The sequence below is a fragment of the Schistocerca piceifrons genome, chromosome 2, assembly GCF_021461385.2.
Source record: "Schistocerca piceifrons isolate TAMUIC-IGC-003096 chromosome 2, iqSchPice1.1, whole genome shotgun sequence".
Lineage (NCBI taxonomy): Eukaryota > Metazoa > Arthropoda > Insecta > Orthoptera > Acrididae > Schistocerca > Schistocerca piceifrons.
Genome location: NC_060139.1, coordinates 508,457,565 through 508,480,940, shown reverse-complemented (window position 1 = coordinate 508,480,940; position 23,376 = coordinate 508,457,565). Strand labels below are relative to the sequence as shown.

General features: G+C 42.8%; 1 protein-coding gene across 1 annotated transcript in view; it reads left to right on the top strand.

The window, feature by feature from the left end:
- LOC124777094 (transmembrane protease serine 9) overlaps positions 1–23,376 on the top strand; it is a 44,754-nt gene that overhangs the window by 7,752 nt on the left and 13,626 nt on the right. The window contains exon 2 of the mRNA XM_047252375.1: positions 18,519–18,705. Within this exon, the coding sequence (XP_047108331.1) occupies positions 18,519–18,705 (187 nt within the window). The remainder of the gene's footprint in view (positions 1–18,518; positions 18,706–23,376) is intronic.

Below are 23,376 nucleotides of genomic sequence, written 5' to 3'. Positions count from 1 at the left end.
GGGCTTGCAGTCGCTTGTTGATAGTGTTTTCGACTGTGATAATGAAGTAAGTGACTTGTATTTCAGTGATTCAAATTCTGAAGAACCACAAGCAATAGTTGAAAGTGCCCTTGAATATCATAACGGAGTAGGTGATTTTGCCCTTTAAGTTCAGATGACTGCTGCCTTTCCTGTCATGCGATGCACAGTGAAGGTGTAGAGAAAGATAGTTTTTATATCACAGATATTTCCAACTCTTCATTGAATATCACAAGATCAGTGGAAAGAACAAAACCTGCTACACCACTTCAGGACGAACGTTGTACAGCAGCTGTTACCGAGTGGACAGCTACCTGAGTATTCTGCTCGCAGGCAAGTACTACACTTATGAGATTTCAGGCAAAAACATGAGTCGATTTCCCGATGCACATACGCCCAACTGAGAAGAAAAGAATTCGCCAAAAAGGTATAGTCTGTGCTTCGTAAGAGGGAAAAGAAATGAAAGTGTGTAGTAGAGTAAAAATTGTTGTGTTGCTCTACATTTAGATAACTTTTAGATAACTGTTTTGAGGGTTGCTATACTCAACAGTTATAGTAGCTGATATATAAGAGGGCTGAATGCCTCCACCTTCATTAATTGAGTTTGGATGGGAATATTTTAATAAATCAAACGCAGAAACAATCCTTAGAATGAGATCTTTAATTACTAATATTCACTTTTCCACATAATCACCAGCCAATTGAGTACATTTCTGCCAAAGATGAACAAGTTTTCTGAAGCCGTCACGGAATAAGTCGACACTCTGTTTCGGCAACCACAGCCTCACAGTTCTCTCAACGTCTTCATCAGAAGCATAATGATGTGCCCGCAGATCGTCTTTCATTATCGCGAACAGATGGAAGTCAGAAAGTGCTAAATCTGAACTGTATGGAGGATGCCGTACGGTGATCAGATTCAGTCTCTGATGTTCTGCTGACGTGGCACGTGAAGTGTGTGTGGTTTGGCACTGTCATGCTGCACGAAAACATTTCCCTTTTCCTTTCGAACCCTTGTCAGCCGTCGTTTCAGAGTTCGCAGTGTTGTGATGTAAGGCTCTGAATTTATTGTTGTTCCACGATTCCACGATCAAATCGAGACACCAGTTTTCTTGTGTTAGTACTGACATTCGGTAGCGATACACAGGCCGTCAGAAACAGTTTGAAAAGCTTGTAAGGATGTTGCAAGGGAAGTTGTGCTGGGAAATTCGATACGTTGCGCAGATTCAGAGTTATTTAGGATTGAAGTTGCCCAGGCAGGTGGCTGCACGAAAAAATTCAAGCACTTGTACACACTAAAATGCGGTAATTCATTGACATTTGTGGGTCAGTGGGTTACCAGTAGTCCAAATGCTCATTAACAGCTAAAATGTGCATTTTTTTGAAAGTGATAATTAAAGCTAAGTGAGTAAAAGCCATTTTGGTTCGGTTTGAGGGAACCAAATAAAGAAAAAGTTTGACGACACTGTCTCTGGCAGGCTGCTTGAATTTGCGTCTGCGATGACCTGACTGGCTAACTTCAAACTAAAATAACTCAGCAATGGCGTAACGTATTGATTTTTTCTCTTAACAATTTTTCAGCATGAACTTCCCTGTAACATCCTTACAATCTTTTCAGACTGACTACACTCTTTGCGTCAAACGTCTAGGGGCGGCAGACCACGTACCGAGGAACCCCTTACGATACAGACAAAATGTCTGTTTACAGTTCCCGGCGACGCTGGGCGTCCTTTTGTATGAGATAAGCCCCTGAGAGACGGCACGGTGTAGGCACTCTCCGGCGTTCGTGCGCATTGTGTGTTGCCTATCATCCAGTCATCTTCTCTGTATGAAAAGGGGTAAGACCAGAAAAATTAAACATCCTGTTAAACTTCTTAAATACCTTTCTCCACTTGGAAACACTCAATCTTACTGCTTTCTTGGTGAAACTCACTCTATCAATTTACTGTGGTAAGTAGTATGCAGTGGGCATGGATAGCAAACGCTACTAGTTCCTGAAATCCCGTGGCCCCATGACTGGAGGACACTGGAGGAGGCCATTGTGAAAGAAGCTGCGCGATTTGGTGCTTTATCATCGCAGACTGCCCATTTTGTCTACAAGGAATGGAGTACTGCTCGTAGCCATATAATATGGTGCAAAAAGGTGCCAGCCAACAGGGACCGGAAACTAGAGTCACACCTTATCAATGACAATCGGTTGTAAAAATGACGAGGACTGCTGGTGTCGGTGAATACAGGTCCATCTTAAACAGTTTCAGAGCGAAAACTGCGAAGGGAACTGTATGCAGTGGACACTTGGAGTAGCGCACGTCGTAAAAGACCATTGCTGACAGCTGTTCGTAAAGCTGCTGGTCATGTACGGGTCAAACAAGACAGACAGACAGAAATAAGTGACTGCGGAAGGTCGTGTGGGCCGAGGAATAGCGATTTTGCCTCTTCAAATGATGCAAGAGGTAGCTTGCACCTGCAGCCCAATGAGTCGTTTTGACCTGCAGTGTTGTGGAGGGTGTAGACTAGGTCAGAGGTGGTTTCGTGACGTTTGGGAGTTTTTCGTACCATGTCTTGTACCAACTCGTTCACGTTACCGTGAACACCAAACAGGATGTTTGTTCCAACATTCCTGTGACCAGTTGTTGCCCTTTATTCATTATCTTCACGATGAGCATGCTGTGAACATTCCAGTCTTCCAAGATGACAGCGGACGTGTTCACAGGGCTGCACGTACACATTCCTGGTAACATATCGCACATCAACTGGCCCGCTAAATCATCCAATCTTAATCAAATAGAGAATGTCTGGGACTATGTGGAATGGCGGGTGAAATGTAGCAATCAAGAAGCCCGCAGCGTCTTAATTTAGATATGGCACACCTGAACAAACATATGGAGGCTAGATACAATATGAGCGTGATGTCTCCTGATAGTGACAAACTTATACGCTGTGCTTGTAATGCGCCTGACAGTGCTAAAAGCACGAGCTGGCACACATTTGACCGATATTGGTAAGAAATAGATGCAAATGTAGGTATAGAGATTAACTGATTAGTTGCCTAAGCTGCACACTTGGTTACACACACATACCAGGATTTCACATGTGTAGGCCTGATCTACCTACCCATTGTCGGCCTCGACGCGTCAGGAACGCTTTGCTTGCCGGGCTGGCCCATTAACATAACAGGTAGCGACCGACACGGATGATGAATGACTGTGGGCCGATAGGCTGACAGGGACCTGGTGGCCGATGCGATCTGCAGCCGCAAAGCAGAACACAAGAGAGCAGAGCGGGTCACACGCCGTGGTTGCAGCACCTGCAACCCCGCGTTACGTATTGTGCTCCCAGCTGCTAGCTTTTCGCATTGGGACATAACGTAATTGGGACGCTTACAGACGTTGCTTAGTCCAAGCAGGAATACTAGACTACTTGTTTGGGAAGTCACACTAGACATGTCCTTCCTCATAATGGATACTACCTTTCTTATAGATTACAAGAGACAGCCGTAAAGTTCTCATTATCACATCATAGAAACAGGTACGTAATTAGTTTTTTTGTGTCTTTCTAGGTACATGTCTGTAATAATAGTACACACTGAAATCTCTATACAACCGTACCGTAGCGCACCGGAAGGTTAGCCAAAACAAAAAGGCAATATCGAGCGATAATTCATTTTCTGCATTTGAAGGGGGACACTACTGCAACAATCCATGCAGAGTGTACGGAAACAGTGCACCATAATATGAAACGTGGCGCAGACGCTTGAAATGCGGACGAAAAGATTGGAGATACCTGATGAAGATGCCGAGATAAGAGTCGAAACATCGTGTTGGGAAGACGTGGACCACCGGCAGTAAACCAGATTCTATGAGTTGGCGTCGAAGCTCGGAGCGCCTGCTGGATTCTTTGACTGCTCGCATACATCCAAAAAGCCCACCGAACCGAGGCAGCAGCGGTCATGTTGCAGCTGTATCACGCCAATGTAGATGGCCTATTCTGCCACCTAATCACCATGGTGAAGTACTGGGCCTATCGCTATAATTTCGAGACAAAGAAGCGAAGCAAACAGCGGAATCATGTGGCTCCACAGAAAAAAAGCGATTTTTATGAATGTTTTTATGGGACTGTCACTGTCTGGGCAAACCGCCACGGGACTGTACTTGTCGAGTTGACGGGAGACGGTCAAAATGAATCGTTGCCGGAAGCTTCCCAAGGCGGTGATTGTTGGTCCACAACGCTCCAGCTCATCATCGACAGGGCACAGCTGTTGCTACTTTGCGCTATCAAATTTTGCGTCACCTGCGGTATACTCCTGACGTGTCAATTAGTGACTTATTTACCTTTCCTCTCGGCAGGCATTTTCAGAATGATGACGAGGCGATTTTCAAGGTGGAGCTTTTCCTAGACAGCCAAAATGCCGACTTCTGCAACCTGGACTGAGACTCGAAAATGGGCACTTGGTTTCCCAGAGAGCTGTCATCTGACCCATGAAACTACTTTCCGCAGATAAATCTATAGCTTAAATCAACTAGATTCTTTATCATACTTTTTAAAAATTTTAAAACTATTTTTCCCTAGGCTGTGACCGAACCACTCTTCGTCAGTCTCATTCTCCGAGTGAGAGTCCAACGAGGGCTACAGGCATCCAGCGATGTAGACTGTAAAGGTGTGTGAGACATACTAGAAGTATCAAGCTTAGAAACAAACCTCTCAGGGGGCATTTCTGCAATATCTGTTACGTCTATCATTATAGGAAGTCTTTGTCTACCACCATAATTTTTCCCTTCTTCCAGTCCACCCAGTTCAAGTTCGTTATTATCAGATGACCATCTTGACATTTTAATATCAGCATCCTGCATATACCACATGTTTACTCCGTCATCTGGTAAGTATTGTTCACAAACTTATTTCCCTTTGTGTTCCTCTCAGTTCCTCTCCAGTTCCTGTTTAATTCTACCTACCTCAACAATTTTTCCCTGTACAAGTCCTTTAATAGTTAATCTAATTAAACTGCATGATGAAAGGAAGTGAAGCACCCAGAAGACATGGTCGGATGACGATGTAACGCCGTACAAGTGCGCACCTTCGCTGGGTATGTAAATGATTAGAGGTGCAATTCTTCGTGACAGGTACATCAGCCACCAGACCGCATTATTGTTCTGTATGTTCAGTGTTGTCACCAGGCCTCGTTGGGTATACAAGGAGGCGTGAACAGCTTCAGATGTTGCGTGGTAACTATGAAGGTCACGGAAATGGCAGGTACTCTTGTGAAAAAACGTTATCCGCATGTAAATTTGGAAGGAGCCTAATTGTAGGTCTCCGTTTGTCCTGCTGGTCGAATCATGCAAAGTCCAGATATGAGGCGTTCGGATGTGACAATGACCAGACGTTGGACTGCATTGGAACGTGAAGGAAGGCATACTCGTCTTCAAGTTTCTAGTCGTCTACATCTGACCGCCACAAGTGAGAATCGTGCATCAAGCACATCGTAATCTCTTCACATCTGCGTCTGCCATCATAGAACAAGTAATGGACTCCTTGTAAGATTCTATGCAAACGAACTAGAGCTAGACGAAAATCTGCAGTGCTTCATGTTCTCGAAACAAAACAGAGGGAGGGGATATGCATACGTACTTTGTTAGTCTGATAATTTCAGTGCATTTGCCAGTTGCTCTCTATACTGAATATAAAAATGTGTGGAACACAACAAGTTTCGTGATTCGCATTACCACCGTCTGTTAAGCTACCATGGCAAGAGGTTATGTTGTGAACGACGCATATACCACTATTTTCGGGACTTTGAAGTAGCTTCTAAAGATAAAAAAACTGAATGAGATGGTTACCCAAGATAACAAAATTGTGGTCATAACTTTTCGCATACAACATTCTAAAAGAAGAGAGTCGAAGTTTTGGAATGCTAAGAGGTAAGGTGGTTCTCCGCAGAATCAGCGAGGAAAGGAAAACAGTAACAAACATCGTTATAAGGAACCACAGAGGGCAAAAATTGAAGACATGGATTCCGACGCATCTAATAAATAACAGATGTTGAATTTAAGAGAAATTTTGAGATTAAGAGTCAGCAATAGCTACAAAATCGTGGCAGGCCACGTCAAGCGGATTAGAATACTGATGACCAAACAAAAAATTTAGCTCTTGCAAGATGCTAGTGGAAAAGCACCATCGAGAAAACGCATACAGATAATTCTGACTAGTCACAAGCTATCAGCGCTGAATGTGATCTGTGAAGGATAGTTTTGTTTCAGAACCGTGAAGTTGCATTGACATCGTATTCTCCCAGTGTGATAGCCCATTAGCATCGTGCGAGAAGCTCCGAAGAATGGTGGCTACGTACGGTATAATCTAGCAGAATACGGTCCGAACATGGTCATGTCTAGACGTCAAACTGATCTCAAAATTTCTTCGTCCTTAATAACCTCTCCTTTGACGATATGACAGTCTTTATTTTAAAAAAGGAAAAAGTCTCTTACTCCATGTAACGGTAACAAGTAAAAAGCTTGTCTGCGAATCACGAAGGGGCCCTAGTTTGCAATGACATTCCTTGTTAATTTGAATAACACTGTCCTCGTTTCACCAGATGGAAGCTCTTAATGTTCCAACTAGAGCGTAATGATAACCCGTTGCAGGAGGCACAGTGCAGAGCACGCTCTGTTTAGCAAACATGTGTTTATCGCTTTCTTAATTTGGGTCAGATACAATGAGGCGTGTCTGTTATGACTACTTTCTTTCAATATCATACTCAAAACATTACACAGAGCAGCCACAATATGTGCGTGTGGGTTTCATTAATGGTGGCACAACCAGGGTAGCGCGACCGACCTAGTATATCATCAGCCTAGACGTTCAGTACAAACGCAAACTTCTGATGACGAAATTCTCTCTGGATATGTGGTATCTGTCCGAAAGAACAGACGCCACGAGTTCATATAATTTATTCGCCCCGATGGGGTACGAATATACAACCTTCAGTGCAGATGCACATTTACGTTCGACCTCCAGCGGGAATCTAAAATTAGTGAGCATGGAGGACATAGACGGGGACTGGGGATAATTGGCGCTAGGTGGGAATGTTCACGCATTTGAGATGAACACTGTGTCCGGATTGCGCAGTGATTAACGCAGTTGCCCAGTAAATAGGAGAGCCCAGGTTCGAGTACCGGCCAGGCACCCATTTTCACTCGTCTGCGCTGATTCCGCCCTAAATTCCTACGCAACTGATATCATTAGTTCATTCCCTTTCCTTTCCTCCCCCCCCCCCTCTCCCTCCACGTTCAATTACATAAAACTCTCTCTTGTTGCAGCTGCGACAAGTGGCTTAAAACCCGCGAGCTTTCAGCTGAGTTTCAATTTGTTGTAATTGACAGTCACTTAGTGTTTGTCTGGGCAGGCGACTCTAATTGAAACGTCTGTAGCTGAGGAGAACTCGACTGAAAGCTCGTAGGTTTCAAACCACTTGACGTGACTAGAAGCTCGAGAGAATTTTATCAGTATACATCCCCGTGATCTCTGGTTTGACAATACAGACGCCCTTCTTTAGCATAGGCGTACAGTAAAAAGAAAAAAAAAGTGATACTTACCTGACTGCAAACACGACTTCAGTACATTATATTCCACAAACAATTTTCCAGTATTGTTCGTTAGTGGTTAAGTGCTATCCTCGTATATGGTGGATGCAAGACGAGGAGTCTTAATTTTATTTTTCAACTCTCAGTATTTCTTAGTCATGGTGGGTTTCCTGGAACTTAACGGGTGGTTCTCTTAAGCCTTCCAGAAATTCCGAACCGGTCTTAGGTCTTTGGCGAGTTAATTCCTAAAATGCGAATATTTATGCACAACTAAGATTTTATTACCCCTTCTGAAGAGCTAAGCCTCTGCCAAAGAAAAGTATCGTGACGCGCAGAAATCCTATAGAATGTTATGCTGGCTTACAAGACGCAGTTAATCGTAGGGACTTGAAAAACCTATGGTACCGTAACACAACAAAAGATTTCTGTGGACAAATCGCTCTTTCTCTCTCTCTCTCTCTCTCTCTCTTTCTCTCTCTATCTCTCTCTATTTCCCTATCTCTCTATCTCTCTGTCTCTCTCTCTTCCCCGATGACATAGTAATAGCAGAACCTGAAAACATTCATTCTACAGAATGGCGTTTGTTGAAATGCTGTATTCAAATTGGTATAGTACCAATGAACGTACACTGAATCAAACAGCGAATTTCACGTATCATTCTCGGAGAACGAACGCAACAGAAACGAACCATGTCCGATAAAATCCAAGTGATGTTTCTCAATCATTCCGGTTCTCATCAGCTGTCCTTCGTCATCATGAGTACGCGATGTGCCGGGCGGAGTGGCGCTACAGTCTGGAACCGAGCGACCGCTACGGTCGCAGGTTCGAATCCTGCCTCGTGCATGGATGTGTGTGATGTCCTTAGGTTAGTTAGGTTTAATTAGTTCTAAGTTCTAGGCGACTGATGATCTCAGAAGTTAAGTCTCATAGTGCTCAGAGCCATTTGAAAAGCTAATTTTACGCTATAATTTCAGTTAGGGTCGCCATCCCAGACAAATAATACGTGACTATGCTGTTTTTCTAGCTACAAGAAATTATTCTACGTCCAGAACCTGCGGAAATTTCTGCACTAATTATCAACTTCCACGATGGCTCCAAAGCAGACAGTGGGAATAAATCCATTGTCAAAATGTAAGTGTGGAAAGGCATACGAGGAACTAACCCAGTTTATTTTTCCAACTGCCGCTCGCAAAATCTAAGATTTGATGTCCAGTAATGATACATTCCTTGCAGGTAAATCATCCATGAAAGGTAATGGACAGTAAGACGACAGTTTAACACCCACAACAGGATTACTGCTGTTTATTTGCTTCTCATGCCACGTCGAAACTTTTAGAGTGAGGATTTGTATACTATTGTTTACAATAATAGACTACATTTAAACTCTTGAACTAAATTTGTAAGAGCAAAGGTATAAACTACCGGGTTAGTTTTATACATGTTCTGGTAGTGTTATTTAACACCAGTTTATTTAAGATAGGAAGACAAGAAGTAATAACATAATCAATAAAAAAATCGTAGAATTTAACGACTGGTCGAAACTGTCTAAAAATAAAAGATTTGAGGAAGAGGTAACATGCTACCGTGGACAAATTGCATTCCACAGGCAGCCACATTGATTCTCTATAGTAAGGCGCTAGTACACACTTTATTGTTCAAAGTACTCGTTTATATCTCTTCCATCGGTACACCAAGACATCGTTACATAAATCGGTAGCACACAGTAACTGCTCCAACGATCAGACGAGGCATGTATCGCTGGATTTCAAATTGGGGGCTATAAAAAGGGTGATACTGTACCTTCAACCCACAGTGTTACGATATTTCGCGCTTCTTTTAAGTTAGACTGCTCGTGTACTTCTTGAATCACGCTCATATTTCGTCTAATCTATGTTAGCAGACAATATGGTTGGTTGGTTCGTTTTGGAGAAGGAGACCAAACAGCGAGGTCATCGGTCTCATCGGATTAGGGAAGGACGGGGAAGGAAGTCGGCCGTGCCCTTTGAAAGGAACCATCCCGGCATTTGCCTGGAGCGATTTAGGGAAATCACGGAAAACCTAACTCAGGATGGCCGGACGCGGGATTGAACCGTCGTCCTCCCGAATGCGAGTCCAGTGTCTAACCACTGCGCCACCTCGCTCGGTAGACAATATGAAAACAATAGTTCTGCTGCCAATGAAATTTGAAGAATTCGATGTACTTAGTGGTTGATACGATACTTCGTTGCAATAGTTACATATCTACCTTCTATTACTAAGACATGGAACCAGTCGTTTCCAGTAAAATACATTTCACAACTGACTATCAGGACTCAAAATAGAAATGACAGTGGCATTGCACTCACCGGTAGGTGAATTAGACACACGCAAGTTCAGGGAGAAGAAAGAAGAACTTGTGCGACTTTCGGGAGACTTTTTAGGTCTGTCAGTAACGGCAAAGGATTTTGAAGATGAGTTGAACGGAATGGACAGCGTCTCGAGAAGAGGTTATAACATGAACACCAACAACAGTAAAAAAAGGTTAAGTGAATGTAGTCGAATTAAATCATGTGACACTGAGGGATTAAGACAAGGAAATACGACACTAATATTCTCATTGTAACTCGATGATTGTCTCTTAGTTTCCGCACTTTTCCACGCCGAGTTTGTCCTGTCACAAGATTAGTACTACTGCGAGAAATGTTGGCGGAGGACTTCTTAGCAATATCCCAAACAATATAGCGTCTCCCTAGTACTGACACTACGCTATCATTCCTTTCAGTGGCTTTACTTCCGTGGTCGGAGAAGCCCTGTGCATAAGAATTTGGAAATTAGGAGTCAACCTTCGAGACGGAATAAGAATTTGGATCAGCGCAGAAAGTGTTCTTGGGAGTCATAATGGTTAAAGTGACAGCTTATGAAATGCTAGAAATGCATCGTCGAGTTTTGGTCCTGGTACTGGTAAAAACACAATTATTCACATTAGATCATAACAGCTAATATATTCAGAGGTACCCCCAAGTGTCCCTGTAAGAGAGTCGTTCCATATAACGGATACAATTAATATAAAGCAGTGACGATTGCTCAACTACTGGCATCCGTTATGTATGTAGATATGCGATTAAGCGTCCGCACGAGTTGTATCACTCCAATATAGCCATGGTCAAGTGGTGAAATGCCTACCGGGCCACGCGCGCGTAAAATGAGGAATGGGGGGAGGGAGAATTCTTGGCGGCTATGCTATCCCCCCCCCCCCCAATAAAGAGAAATATTTTAATACATGTGTTTATATTGTTCCATGCATCAATTTATAAATTTTTAACTAACGTTCGGACAATAACATAACATGAAAACAAGGAGTATTGTAAATGGCAAGGAATTCTACAAACGAAAATCTATATTTAATATCAGATATTTTCATTTGCTTGCTTACGTGGATTGGCTCGTGGCTTAGCCACCTGTAGGGAACATTCCGGCCAGGAAAAGAAGCTCATCCACAAATTCGACATTGTTCGTGAGTACACAGGTAGACTCAGCGATCCATAGGGAACTGATTATAACGAGACCGAAAGGGAAAGACATTCCAATAAGAAAATAATAAGATTGAATTCCCCGAACGTATTTGGACACGACGGAAAGAAACAGCAACCCTCCCATTTACACGCTCACATTGTGGTGAGTGCACAATTCATGTAGATTACAACTTTTCCAAACTTGTGACAGTTTATTGCATGAGACATGCGCTTTTAAAATTTTGGGACGAATCCTTTTCAGATGTGTTACTGCTCTGCATTACAGTTTCTTGGAAGATATGCACAGATGTAAACAAATTATTATTATTATTATTATACTACTAGCTTTTTACGGCAGCTTCGCCCACGTATTTATGTGTCACATACACTGATGAGCCAAATCATTATGACCACTGCTTAATGGCTTGCTTGCCTGATTTTGAACGAAATACATCACTGATTCTGCGGATCAGCTTTTGTGGATTTATGTGCCATTAAATGTCTACGCACAGGTCATGAAATTCGCGTAAAAAATAGGCCGGTGATGGCGCCCGATAGCGACCCAGATGGGTTCCATAGGATTTACGTCAGGCGAATTTGCTCGCCGAGACATAAACGTGAGTTCACTATAATTCTCCTCAAACCACTGTAGCACGGTTCTGGCTCCGCGACACGGACAATTGCACTAATGAAAGACGACATCGAGAATGAAGGGATGCACGTGGTTCGCAGCTGTCAGCGTGTCTTCGATTACTACCGCAGGTCCCATGCAAGCGTAGGAGAATATCTCCCATTGCATAATACAACTCCCATCGGCCTTTGCCCGTGACGCGTTTCACGTTTCGAGCCGCCATTAACCTCGATGAATGTGGTTGTGGATACGACAATGGATCTAGTGTAGTGTGTAGTGTGATTTACCCGAAGAGCCGACACGTTTCCATTGATCGATTGTGGAATCCCGATGGTCTCGTGCACACTGCAATCGTAATTGGCGATGTCTTTGGATCAACACGTAGGGGTGGTCTGCTGCGGAGCTCCATATTCAGTAACGTGCGATGCACCATGTGCTCCGAAACGCTTGTGTGTGCACAAGCATTGTGCTCTGTCAGCAGAGATGCCATTGCTACCTCAATATGTAAGCACCTCAGTGTGTTAGTTGTGTTTAGTCTCCATGTAACAGTCTCCCCACAAACACGTCATAGAGTGTAATTTACAACCTGATGTTTCTACACAGTCGTAACTGTACCACTTAATGGATTACCCCTGGCAGTATAGACTAACCGTTTACCATCCACGTATCCACAATTCCAAGACCTGACTCGCTGCTCAGGGAAAATAAGCATTAATCACTTGCTCTTGCCACATGTACTCGGACGTACTAATCAATCTGAAAACGTACTGCTCCTAATAGCTATTATTTTAGTCTGCCAATAAAGTAAATAGTGATGAAATGTTGTTCAGTACACTGTCCTCAGTCACTAATAGGAACATCTGCACTTATACCATCACCACACCGAAATAAAATCTGATTCTCTGCTTTTTAACACTATACAGCTCCAGAGAGGATGTTAAATTTATCTGTTGTATTCAGTCGTGTGACATGATCTTAGGTCCGGAAACACATTGACAAAATTATTGGCTCCCTGCGGTGTTCACTCTCGCGACATACTTGACACACTGAACAGCATAAATAAGAGAAAATTGCCCTTCATACTTTTGAAAGTGTTCCAAGTCAACTAAATACAGGAAATAAATACCAAGAGGTCGTTCTCGAACATTTTTACGTCACTCCTTATCATCCACACCCCCTCTCCTAGTGGTAGTTCGGGATCTAATTCCCGCAGTATTTTTATAGAAATAATAATTCATGCACATAACAAATTTGATTGAAATTGCTCCAGGTGTTCCTGATTTATGTGTCAGTGTTGCTCTTTTTTCGTTCCCACCCTTTTGGGATGTAGGTGGTTCTTAACCCTACAGTGCTTCTTTCCAGACAGCAAGTAACCAGCAAACCTCCCATTCTTTAAAGAATCGTATTGCCCTGTACAGAACAGCTTCAAACTTCTGATTACAGTACGAATGAAATAAAATGTTAATCGAGAAAAAGTTGAGGTCTGAAATGGCATTTAAAAATTGTTAGAAGTCGCCAGCTGCTCTCATTACCAAACAGCGTATGAGTATAATACGGCTAATTTGCCCATCGTTTTAAGAAAACCTTGTTTTTCACGCATCCCAATGTTCATGGCGTCGTATCTCCCGAACTGTGTCTTACGGTGATATAATTTGCAGGTACGTGTTGACAATTCTACATCTACATCTACATCCATACCCCGCAAGCCACTTGACGGTGTGTGGCGGAGGGTACCTTCAGTACCTCTATCAGTTCTCCCTTCTATTCCAGTCTCGTATTGTTCGTGCAGGGAAGGATTGTCGGTATGCTTCTGTGTGGACTCTAATCTCTCTGATTTTATCCTCATGGTCTCTTCGCGAGATATGCGTAGGAGGGAGCAACATACTGCTTGACTCTTCGGTGAAGGTATGTTCTCGAAACTTTAACAAAAGCCCGTACCGAGCTACTGAGCGCTCTCCTGCAGAGTCCTCCACTGGAGTTTATCTATCATCTCCGTAACGCTTTCGCGATTACTAAATGACCCTGTAACGAAGCGCGCTGCTCTCCGTTGGATCTTCTCTACCTCTTCTATCAACCTTATCTGGTACGGATCCTACACTGCTGAGCAGTATTCAAGCAGTGGGCGAACAAGCGTACTGTAACCTACTTCCTTTGTTTTCGGATTGCATTTCCTTAGGAGTCTTCCAATGAATCTCAGTCTGGCATCTGTTTTACCGACGATCAACTTTATATGATCATTCCATTTTAAATCACTCCTAATTCGTACTCCCAGATAATTTATGGAATTAACTGCTTCCAGTTGCTGACCTGCTACATTGTATCTAAATGACAAGGGATCTATCCTTCTATGTATTCGCAGCACATTACACTTGTCTACATTGAGATTCAGTTGCCATTCCCTGCACCATGCGTCAATTCGCTGCAGATCCTCCTGCATTTCAGTACAACTTTCCATTGTTACAACCTCTCGATATACCACAGCATCATCCGCAAAAAGCCTCAGTGAATTTCCGATGTTATCCACAAGGTAATTTATGTATATTGTGAATAGCAACGGCCCTACGACACTCCCCTGCGGCGCACCTGAAATCACTCTTACTTCGGAAGACTTCTCTCCATTGAGAATGGCATGCTGCGTTCTGTTATCTAGGAACTCTTCAATCCAGTCACACAATTGGTCTGATAGTCCATATGCTCTTACTTTGTTCATTAAACGACTGTGGGGAACTGTATCGAACGCCTTGCGGAAGTCAAGAAACACGGCATCTACCTGTGAACCTGTGTCTATGGCCCTCTGAGTCTCGTGGACGAATAGCGCGAGCTGGGTTTCACACGACCGTCTTTTTCGAAACCCATGCTGATTCCTACAGAGTAGATTCCTAGTCTCCAGAAAAGTCATTATACTCGAACATAATACGTGTTCCAAAATTCTACAACTGACTATTGAACTATATGAAAATTATTGAACTATATGAAAATTATTGAACTATATGAAAATTATTGAACTATATGAAAAAAAACGTAAATTAGTTACAAACTAAGGCGTGCACACACTTTATTCAACATGTAAACGTCACTGCAGATATTTGGATTTAGGTTATGACATGTTAAATATGCTTGCCATCCTTGGCGATGATGTGGAGCAGAAGAATAGCGAAAGTCTGCATGACCCACTGAAGTGTAGGAACATCGATGTTGTCGATGACCTGCTGAATGGCTGTTTTCAGCTCAGCAATGGTTTCAGGGTTCTTGCTATACACCTTGCCTTTAACACAGACCCATCAAAAGGAGTCACACGTGATCATATCCGGAGAATATGGCGGCCAATCGAGGCCCATACCAGTGGTCTCTGGGTACCCCAGAGCCAGAATGCGATACCCAAAGTGGTCCTCCAGGACATCAAACACTCTCCTACTTCGATGGGGTCGAGCTCCGTCTTCCATGAACCACGTCTTGTCGAAATAATGGTCACTAATCGGATGAAATCATCTTCCAAACCCTTTACGTACCGTTCGGTAGTCACCGTGCCATCAAGGAATGTAGCCCCGATTATTCCGTGACTGGACATTGCACACCACACAATTACCCTTTGAGGAGAAGAGACTTCTCGATCGCGAAATGTGGATTCTCAGTCCCCTTATTGACGAACCCATCCAAATGAAAGTGCGCTTCGTCGCTAAACCAAACCATGCATGCGCATGCTAATTCTCATTATGCCCCGCTGCCAACCGTGCAGTTTGAACATCCTAGCGCAAACCATTCAGAAGCTATGACAATTTTATTCCATACATTTCAGTAATTGTTACTGTATACATTCAATGGTATATTTGGATGCTTTCTGTGAAATATGTTGCAAATAGAGTTGGTACTAAAAAAGTCACAAATTAAAACATCGTGCCTGGTGTAGCAGTTCTACTGCATGAACATTTGAAATATAGTATTAGTTGAAAACAGTCTTTGTTGCAATTATAGTTTTTTTATTTATCAACTACGCGTTTCACCTTATTTAGGCATCTTCAGGCTGATCTAAATTTGGTATTTTTTAGGACCATCCTTTAGACAGTGTAGCTAAAGGGCATCGTCGAGTACATAAGGCCAACATTGTCTTCGTTAACCTAGAAAGTATTTTGGCTTGATGTAGTCGACGATTCCCCTTTAGCTACAATGTCTAAAGGATGGCCCTAAGAAATACCAAATTAAGATCAACCTGAAGATGCCTAAATAAGGTGAAACGCTTAGTTGATAAATAAAAAACTGAAATTGCAACCAAGACTGTTTTCAAGTACTACTATTAAACACTGGTTTGCTGCTTCATGCCACAGATGGATTGGGAGAATTTCTATTTGAAATATAGTTAGCAGTAAACTTCTTTTCCTTTCATCATTGTGTGGGAAATGGGGGAGAGAGAGAGAGAGAGGAGTGGTATCAGCGAAAAAAAGTTTCGTAAAGGTCTGAAATTACATGTAAAGTATGTTACAAGTGGCTAAGTGCTCTCATTCCGAAATACTGGATGATTATAGTTTGGGCATCTGCTCGCGGTGCATTACGGTTCTTTTTCACTCACACCTCTCTGAGAGGCAGATGGCTCTACTCCTACAGTGTTTCTTTCCAAATAGCAAGTGATCAAGTGGATCAAGTATGGTTGAGATCGATCCAGTCTTTTAGGAGGAGGATGTGCTGAACAAATATAAACACATTTTTATAACATATAGGTAGATTAAAACGTTTAGAGGGTGAGGGGGCGTTCCGTCAGTAATGCAACACTCTTCTTTTCTGGCAGCAAGTTGGTTTTATACAGGATTCCAAGATATCGTATTATTCCCCACTCTTTTGGCAACAAAGCCATATTTTTCAACAAAATCTCCGTTCAATACGACGCCTTACGCCATTTTACTGGGAGGGCGTGTATGCCCACTTAATACCTTTGTACTGTTTGACTTCTTTGAGCCAGACAGATGCTCTCTATGGTCTTCTGCTAGGCGGTGAGGAAACCAGAGGGAACACACTCTTGAGTACCTCAACTGGTGGACAAGTGTGTCAGCTCTACCTACAGAGACATCCAGTTGAGTAGCGAGGTGTTCGATTGTGATCCGTCAGTCACCTCGAATGAGGAGTCACAGCTGTGTGTGGCAGGCCAGCACGCGGGTGATCGGACAGGTTCGCGCGACGTTGTTGCGGTGATGACAGGCACCTCGCCCACGGCTCCATAGACATTCTGAAAGCGCCTATGAATATCTGCGATGCTTTGGTTTTCCGCCAAAAGAAACAGAAAGACAGCTCTCTGCTTCTACATCTACGTCTACATCCATACTCCGCAAACTGGGAGTGGCGGAGGGTACTTTGAGTACCCCTATGGGTTCTCCCTTCTATTCCAGTCTCGTATTGTTCGTGGAAAGAAAGATTGTCGGTATGCCTCTGAGTGGGCTCTAATCTCTCTGATTTTATCCTCATGGTCTCTTCGCGAGATATACGTAGGAGGGAGCAATATACTTATTGACTCCTCGGTGAAAGTATGTTCTCGAAACCTCAACAAAAGCCCGTACCGAGCTACTGAGCGTCTCTCTTGCAGAGTCTTCCACTGGAGTTTATCTATCATCTCCGTAACGCTTTCGCGATTACTGAATGATCCTGTAACGAAGGGCGCTGCTCTCCGTTGGATCTTCTCTTTCTCTTATGTCAACCCTATCTGGTACGGATCCCACACCTGTGAGCAGTATTAATGCAGTGGGCGAACAAGTGTACTGCAACCTACTTCCTTTGTTTTCGGACTGCATTTCCTTAGGATTCTTCCAATGAATCCTAGTCTGGCATCTGCTTTACCGACGATTAATTTTACATGGTCATTCCATTTTAGATCACTCCTAATTCCTACTCCCAGATAATTTATGGAATTAACTGCTTCCAGTTGCTGACCTGCTATATTGTAGCTAAATGATAAAGGATCTTTCTTTCTATGTATTCGCAGCACATTATACTTGTCTAGATTGAGATCCAGGCAACGGCCTTGCCGCAGTGGATACACCGGTTCCCGTGAGATCACTGAAGTTAAGCGCTGTCGGGCGTGGCCGGCACTTGGATGGGTGACATCCAGCCGCCATGCGCTGCTGCCATTTTTAGGGTTGCACTCAGCCTCGTGATGCCAAATGCGGAGCTTCTCGACCGAATTTTAGCGGCTCCGGTCAAAGAAAACCACCATAACGACCGGGAGAGCGGTGTGCCGACCACACGCCCCTCCTATCCGCATCCTCAACTGCGGATGACACGGCGGTCGGATGGTCCCGGTGCTTTATTACATTGAGTTTCAATTGCCATTCCCTGCACCATGCGTCAATTCGTTGCAGATCCTTCTTGACAGCGCGGCTACACCACGGAACTTGATGAAACTATACGGGCTGAAGCGCGAATAATCCACTATGTCCCACAACAAATTCCGCATTTTTTCAGCCGAAATTTGGCGACAGAAAAATGTGTTGCATTACTTATTGAACACGCTCCTCCCCCTCCTGTATATATTTTATTATTGTTATTAAAACCTAAGCATGTCCGGACCGATAAAACTGGGGTTACGACAAGTTGTATTGGAGAAGTGGGCGGTAACAAATAGCGTTCCCACTTCCCCCTAGAAAGGAACCCTACTAGCCGCGTGGCGCTCGCAAAAAGAGCGCAACTCAGAAGACACGATAGCTTAGAATGAACTCTGAACCCTCACCGTGTGAGTGGAGAAATGTAAATAAATGACGTGAGAAATGAACGGAAACTACTCTAGAAGGTAAGACACTTGCTGACGGGAGGCCGGTGTGTGCGCAGTGTCGGACGTGCAGTGCGGCCGGCAGTGGTCGCCGGGTCGGCGCGGCGCGCGCATCGTGGGCGGCGAGTCGGCCGCCCCCGGGGAGTTCCCCTGGCTGGTGTCCATCACGCGCCAGGGCGGACACTTCTGCGGCGGCACGCTGCTCACGCGCCGCTGGGTCGTCACCGCCGCGCACTGCATGTGCAGGTCGGTAGCGCTCTGCCGCCCGCTGCTCTGTGTAACACCTGCCATTCTGCTGCTGCTTCCGGAATGAGATTTTCACTCTGTAGCGGAGTGTGTGCTGGTATGAAACTCCGTAGCAGATTGAAACTGTGTGCCGGGCCGTAACTCGAACTCGGGACCTTTGCCTTTCGCGGGCAAGTGCTCTACCACCTGAGCTACCCAAGAACGACTCTTGCCCTCGGGGCGAAAGTCGTTCTTAGGTAGCTCAGGTGGTAGAGCACTTGCCCTCGAAAGGCAAAGGTCCCGAGTTCGAGTCTCGGCCTGGCACACAGTTTTAATCTGCTGCTGCTTATTTACAAGTTTATTTGTAAGCTCTTTCAGAAGTTCTGAAGACGACTGCGCCAAAACTACAAGACAGAAAAATGGCACATGTGAGTGAACAGACCATCTCTCCGAGTATCGATTCGTAACAAGCGCCGTGACGTAGTTGCAGTGGGCAGCAGGCGTGTCAGAACATGTAAACAAAACATCTGCTCCACATTTTCGCAAGCATTAGTCTGCACCTGCAGCTAGACAATCCAACGAGCAGTTTCCTGGGCCTGACATTTTCTGGGCAATTTTTGTCAGTGACTTCAATGAGCAGTAGACATGTATTCACGCTTGCCACCTGTAACGTGAGTTAAAATTTTGGGGAGATGCTCTGTCCACTGATATGTGTCTATTTTCTGTATGTCTTGTAGTTTTCGTTCAGTTATCTCCTGAAATTTTGGAAATAACCCCTACCCCCAGTTTATAAAAATGAGTTTTGCACTATTTTGGCTTAATAGGAAATAAGGTGCTTTCCAGCAAGTTCATTTAAAAAAACTGACAGTCTCATAAAACCATGTTCACTTTTATTCCAAAAATATTACTAATAAGTATTTTATCTACTAATAACTTTCTTACTTTTCATTTAATCGTTAATACTGGAGTATTAATTTTTTATATTAAGCTCTATAAATCTACTAAACAGAATATTTGTGAGACAAATACTTCTAAGATGAGAAGAAAATCATATTTCTCTTTAAAAATTCTTATTCTTTGCTGAAACTTTTTTATACCCTGGAAACTCATGGCGATCTTCATGTACAACCTCAAGCACATACTTCTTCTGTTCCCCGTTTCTTTCTAAATTATTTATTGTAGTCTTTCATGAGATTCATACCTCTCTCAGCCGAATCGTATATGTCTTTCAATTCAATAACTCGTTCTAGAGCGTCAAGTACTTCTTTTTCACGATGTTCCAAAGGCTTGGGTTAAGTAACTTCTTATTGAAATCAGATCTACCAAACATCCTCCCATTTTGTTAGAAACGAACTTTTCAATCGCATTACAGATCACTTCCGGTTTGGTCGACAGCTACTTGATTCCTTTTTATATTTTCGTCTGATGGTTCTGCCTCGCGATTCAATGGACTCGTCATTTTCATTTGATTTTTAGAGGACTAAATAGTATCAAAGTTGTCAAATACAACAGAACTGGGAAAATTGGATAAAAGAGTTTTCAGTTTTTGTACAACTGCTAAGAAATGTCGCACGCGACACCCTGATATTAGTAAAATTTTGAAAGATTGCTGAAATTCGGTGCTTTGAATCTAAAAATGGTACACAATTTTGCTTCAACGTACGTAATGATAAGCAAAATCAAATATTTTCTTCTACTAGCAGTCCAAATTCATCACGGAACATAGATATTTTCATCTTTCCTGTTCGATACCACTTCGTCACAAAGAGATATTCCTCGAGATGTTGTTTTGACAAGAGAAGTTGCAGTTAATTCTAAAAATGTAATACAACTCTCTCATGACTGTGTTTCTGCAGCTCTCCCCATCTTCAGAAATACTTGCGAGAATGTGTAAGGTGACCAGCATTGAATGGGTACTAGATTTTTCTTTAATTTCATTATGAAATGCATTAATGTGTGAAATTTATGTTACAGTCACGTAAATATTTATCTTAGTAAATTGTTAAATTTCAGCCTCGTATCCTATTGACTGTCTCTATTGGTTTTAGAAGCTCATCTCTCATCATCAAACATAAGGTGATCATTTCCAAGCGTGGCACACCTTTCAATCATTTTTGATCAAAAGTAGCTACTTTGCTCACTAATAATTATAGTTAAAACATTAGCATGTGCTACGTTCACAAGTTTCAGCTTTGTAACCTTCGTCGAACTCATCGAATATTTTTGTCTTGGAAAAGATGTTAGAAGACGAACTTCTCAAAAGAAGGTTAATTGAGTGTAGTCGTATTAACTCAGACGATGATGAAGGAATCCGATTAGGAAATGAAACCCTAAAAGTAGCTGATAAACTTTGTTATATGGGCAGGAAAATAGATTATGACGGCCTTAGTAGAGACTGTCTGGGAATGTGGGAGTGACAAAAGAAGCTTGGCTGAAAAAAAGAGTATAAATTTAAGTGTTAACAGCCTTTTCCGGTAGCACTTGTCTGAAATGCAACTTTATGTGGAAGGGCAACGGGGATGGTGAACAGTACAGACAAAAGGAAAATAGAAGCCCTGTGGCGTGACAGATGATGAGACGGGTAGTTAAAGTAACTCATGAAAGGAACAGAATCCAACTGGGAGGTAAAAGATGGTGAATAAAATCCTACGCAGTGGCTGTTAAAATACTTTTATTAAAAAGTTTATACAGGTTTGGCATCAATAGAGATGCATCTTCAGGCGATCTGTACGAGAAATTGAAACATTACAGGATTGGAGTGCCTTGAAAAATAGACGTGTACTGCCGTAGGGCACTATGTATCAGTGAGAGCTGAGTACTCACAGGTTTTTTAAGCAGTCATGGCACGGTAAAGTGATTGCTTAGAGCCAAGTTCCATCGTTCATCATCAAGATATAAACAGATAGCACACCTAAGCTGAAATCCATGTTTAAACTGGTTGGGACCGAGGAGCAGTTGTAAGAGCCGGATAAACCTATTTAAATTTCTAACTGCCGTATAATTAAGCAAACTAAATAAAACACCACATTCATATGTCTTACCTTAGACAGATAGGTACTATGCAGCTGGAATGTCTATAATGCCTTAGAAAGCATAGAAGCGTGTACGGAGCCAGAATAAGCTCTACTGATGAGTTGGTCTTGCGGCTTGGGGTTGGCTTCACGGTGCGTCTAACTTACAGAAGTAAAAGAGGTTTATGAAACAACTCATCTAAAGGAAATAGTAGACCGATTGAACCGATTCTGAGGTATCAAGGAGTAGTTAATTTGGTAATGGAGGAAAGTGTGTGTGGAGGGCAAGGAGCGGGATTAAATGTAGCAGAGGTGGAGCATGTCTTGGTTCAGCTCGCAGGTTCAAATGGATGTAGGTTATTATGCAGAGATTTGGATGTTTGCAGTAGCATGTAGAGCTGTATGAAACGCCTTCGGACTGAACACTGTAACAACAACAACAACTACTACTACTACTAATACTATTACTACAACTACAATGATCATTGTGTTGCTTATATTAAAATGTAAGGACGTCGCACATGGGGCTAGTTCATGCAAAAAGTTGGCCAAAATTAGTCTTTGATATTTTCTGTGCTATCAGATCCTTGAGAACATATTTGTAGGATAATAATGTATTTACATACTTCATAACATGAAATCATACAAAATTGTAGTATTTTTATTAGATTCTTTATTCCTTAGCTACAACATTACGTATTAATCAGGTGGTGCCTCCCGGTCTTCTTCGTCTGACTACTTTATTTCTATTGGGGACTCCCCTTCATTATAATTTTCAGCCTGCCTATCCATCCTTCGCTTGGGAACAGTAAATATAATGAATGAAATTTTCACTCTGCAGTGGAGTGTGCGCTGATATGAAACTTCCTGGCAGATTAAAACTGTGAGCCGGACCGAGACTCGAACTCGGGAATTCGAGTCTCGGTCCGGGACACAGTTTTAATCTGCCAGGAAGTTTCAGTAAATATAATGTTTCTTTTCAGAAGATTTTCCTGGTTTTCTTTGGCTCTGGTCTCATTCCTGTTATTAATGGACCAGATATCAGTAGGAGTCTATTTATTATACCCAGAATGCATTCCTCTCATGAGAATTTCCTAGCAAACGTATACGGATGAATGTGCTTGTTGCAGGCGTCTGACACTTCTTCTGATAAACTGCCTATGGGTAAGTTCATTAACAGTAGGAACGTGCACCAAAATCTTGTGTACAGTGGGAGACTTAGAATGTCATGGATATAATTCAACACATAGTATTGCTATTTCAGCATATAAGCAGAACATTTGTCCACGTCTATCCTATGTCCTATGGGAGTAGCTTCTAGGATAACCCAAAATCAATAGATAGGTTGCAGATCCACACCTGTTATTTCTGCTGATGTTTCAGGGTCTGAAAAAAGTCTTCTGCTGGTATTTCTATCATTTTTAGCCTTGCTGGGGAACATCTACAATAATTAATCGCAGTGGATTTCTGAACATTTCTTGTGTTAGTTTTTCCTCTCTTGAATAAGCTTCTTTTCGTCTTCTGAACGGATTTGTCAAGTGCAACAAAACATTTGAAAAATCTAACTCGGGCATGGGTTTTTGGCAAGCCACTGAAGTCTTCTGAGGTGGCCCCGCAAATGTAGCATCTCATTGTCGACGCTGTGTCTGTTGTTGCACTGCACACCCTTGCATCAACCGTA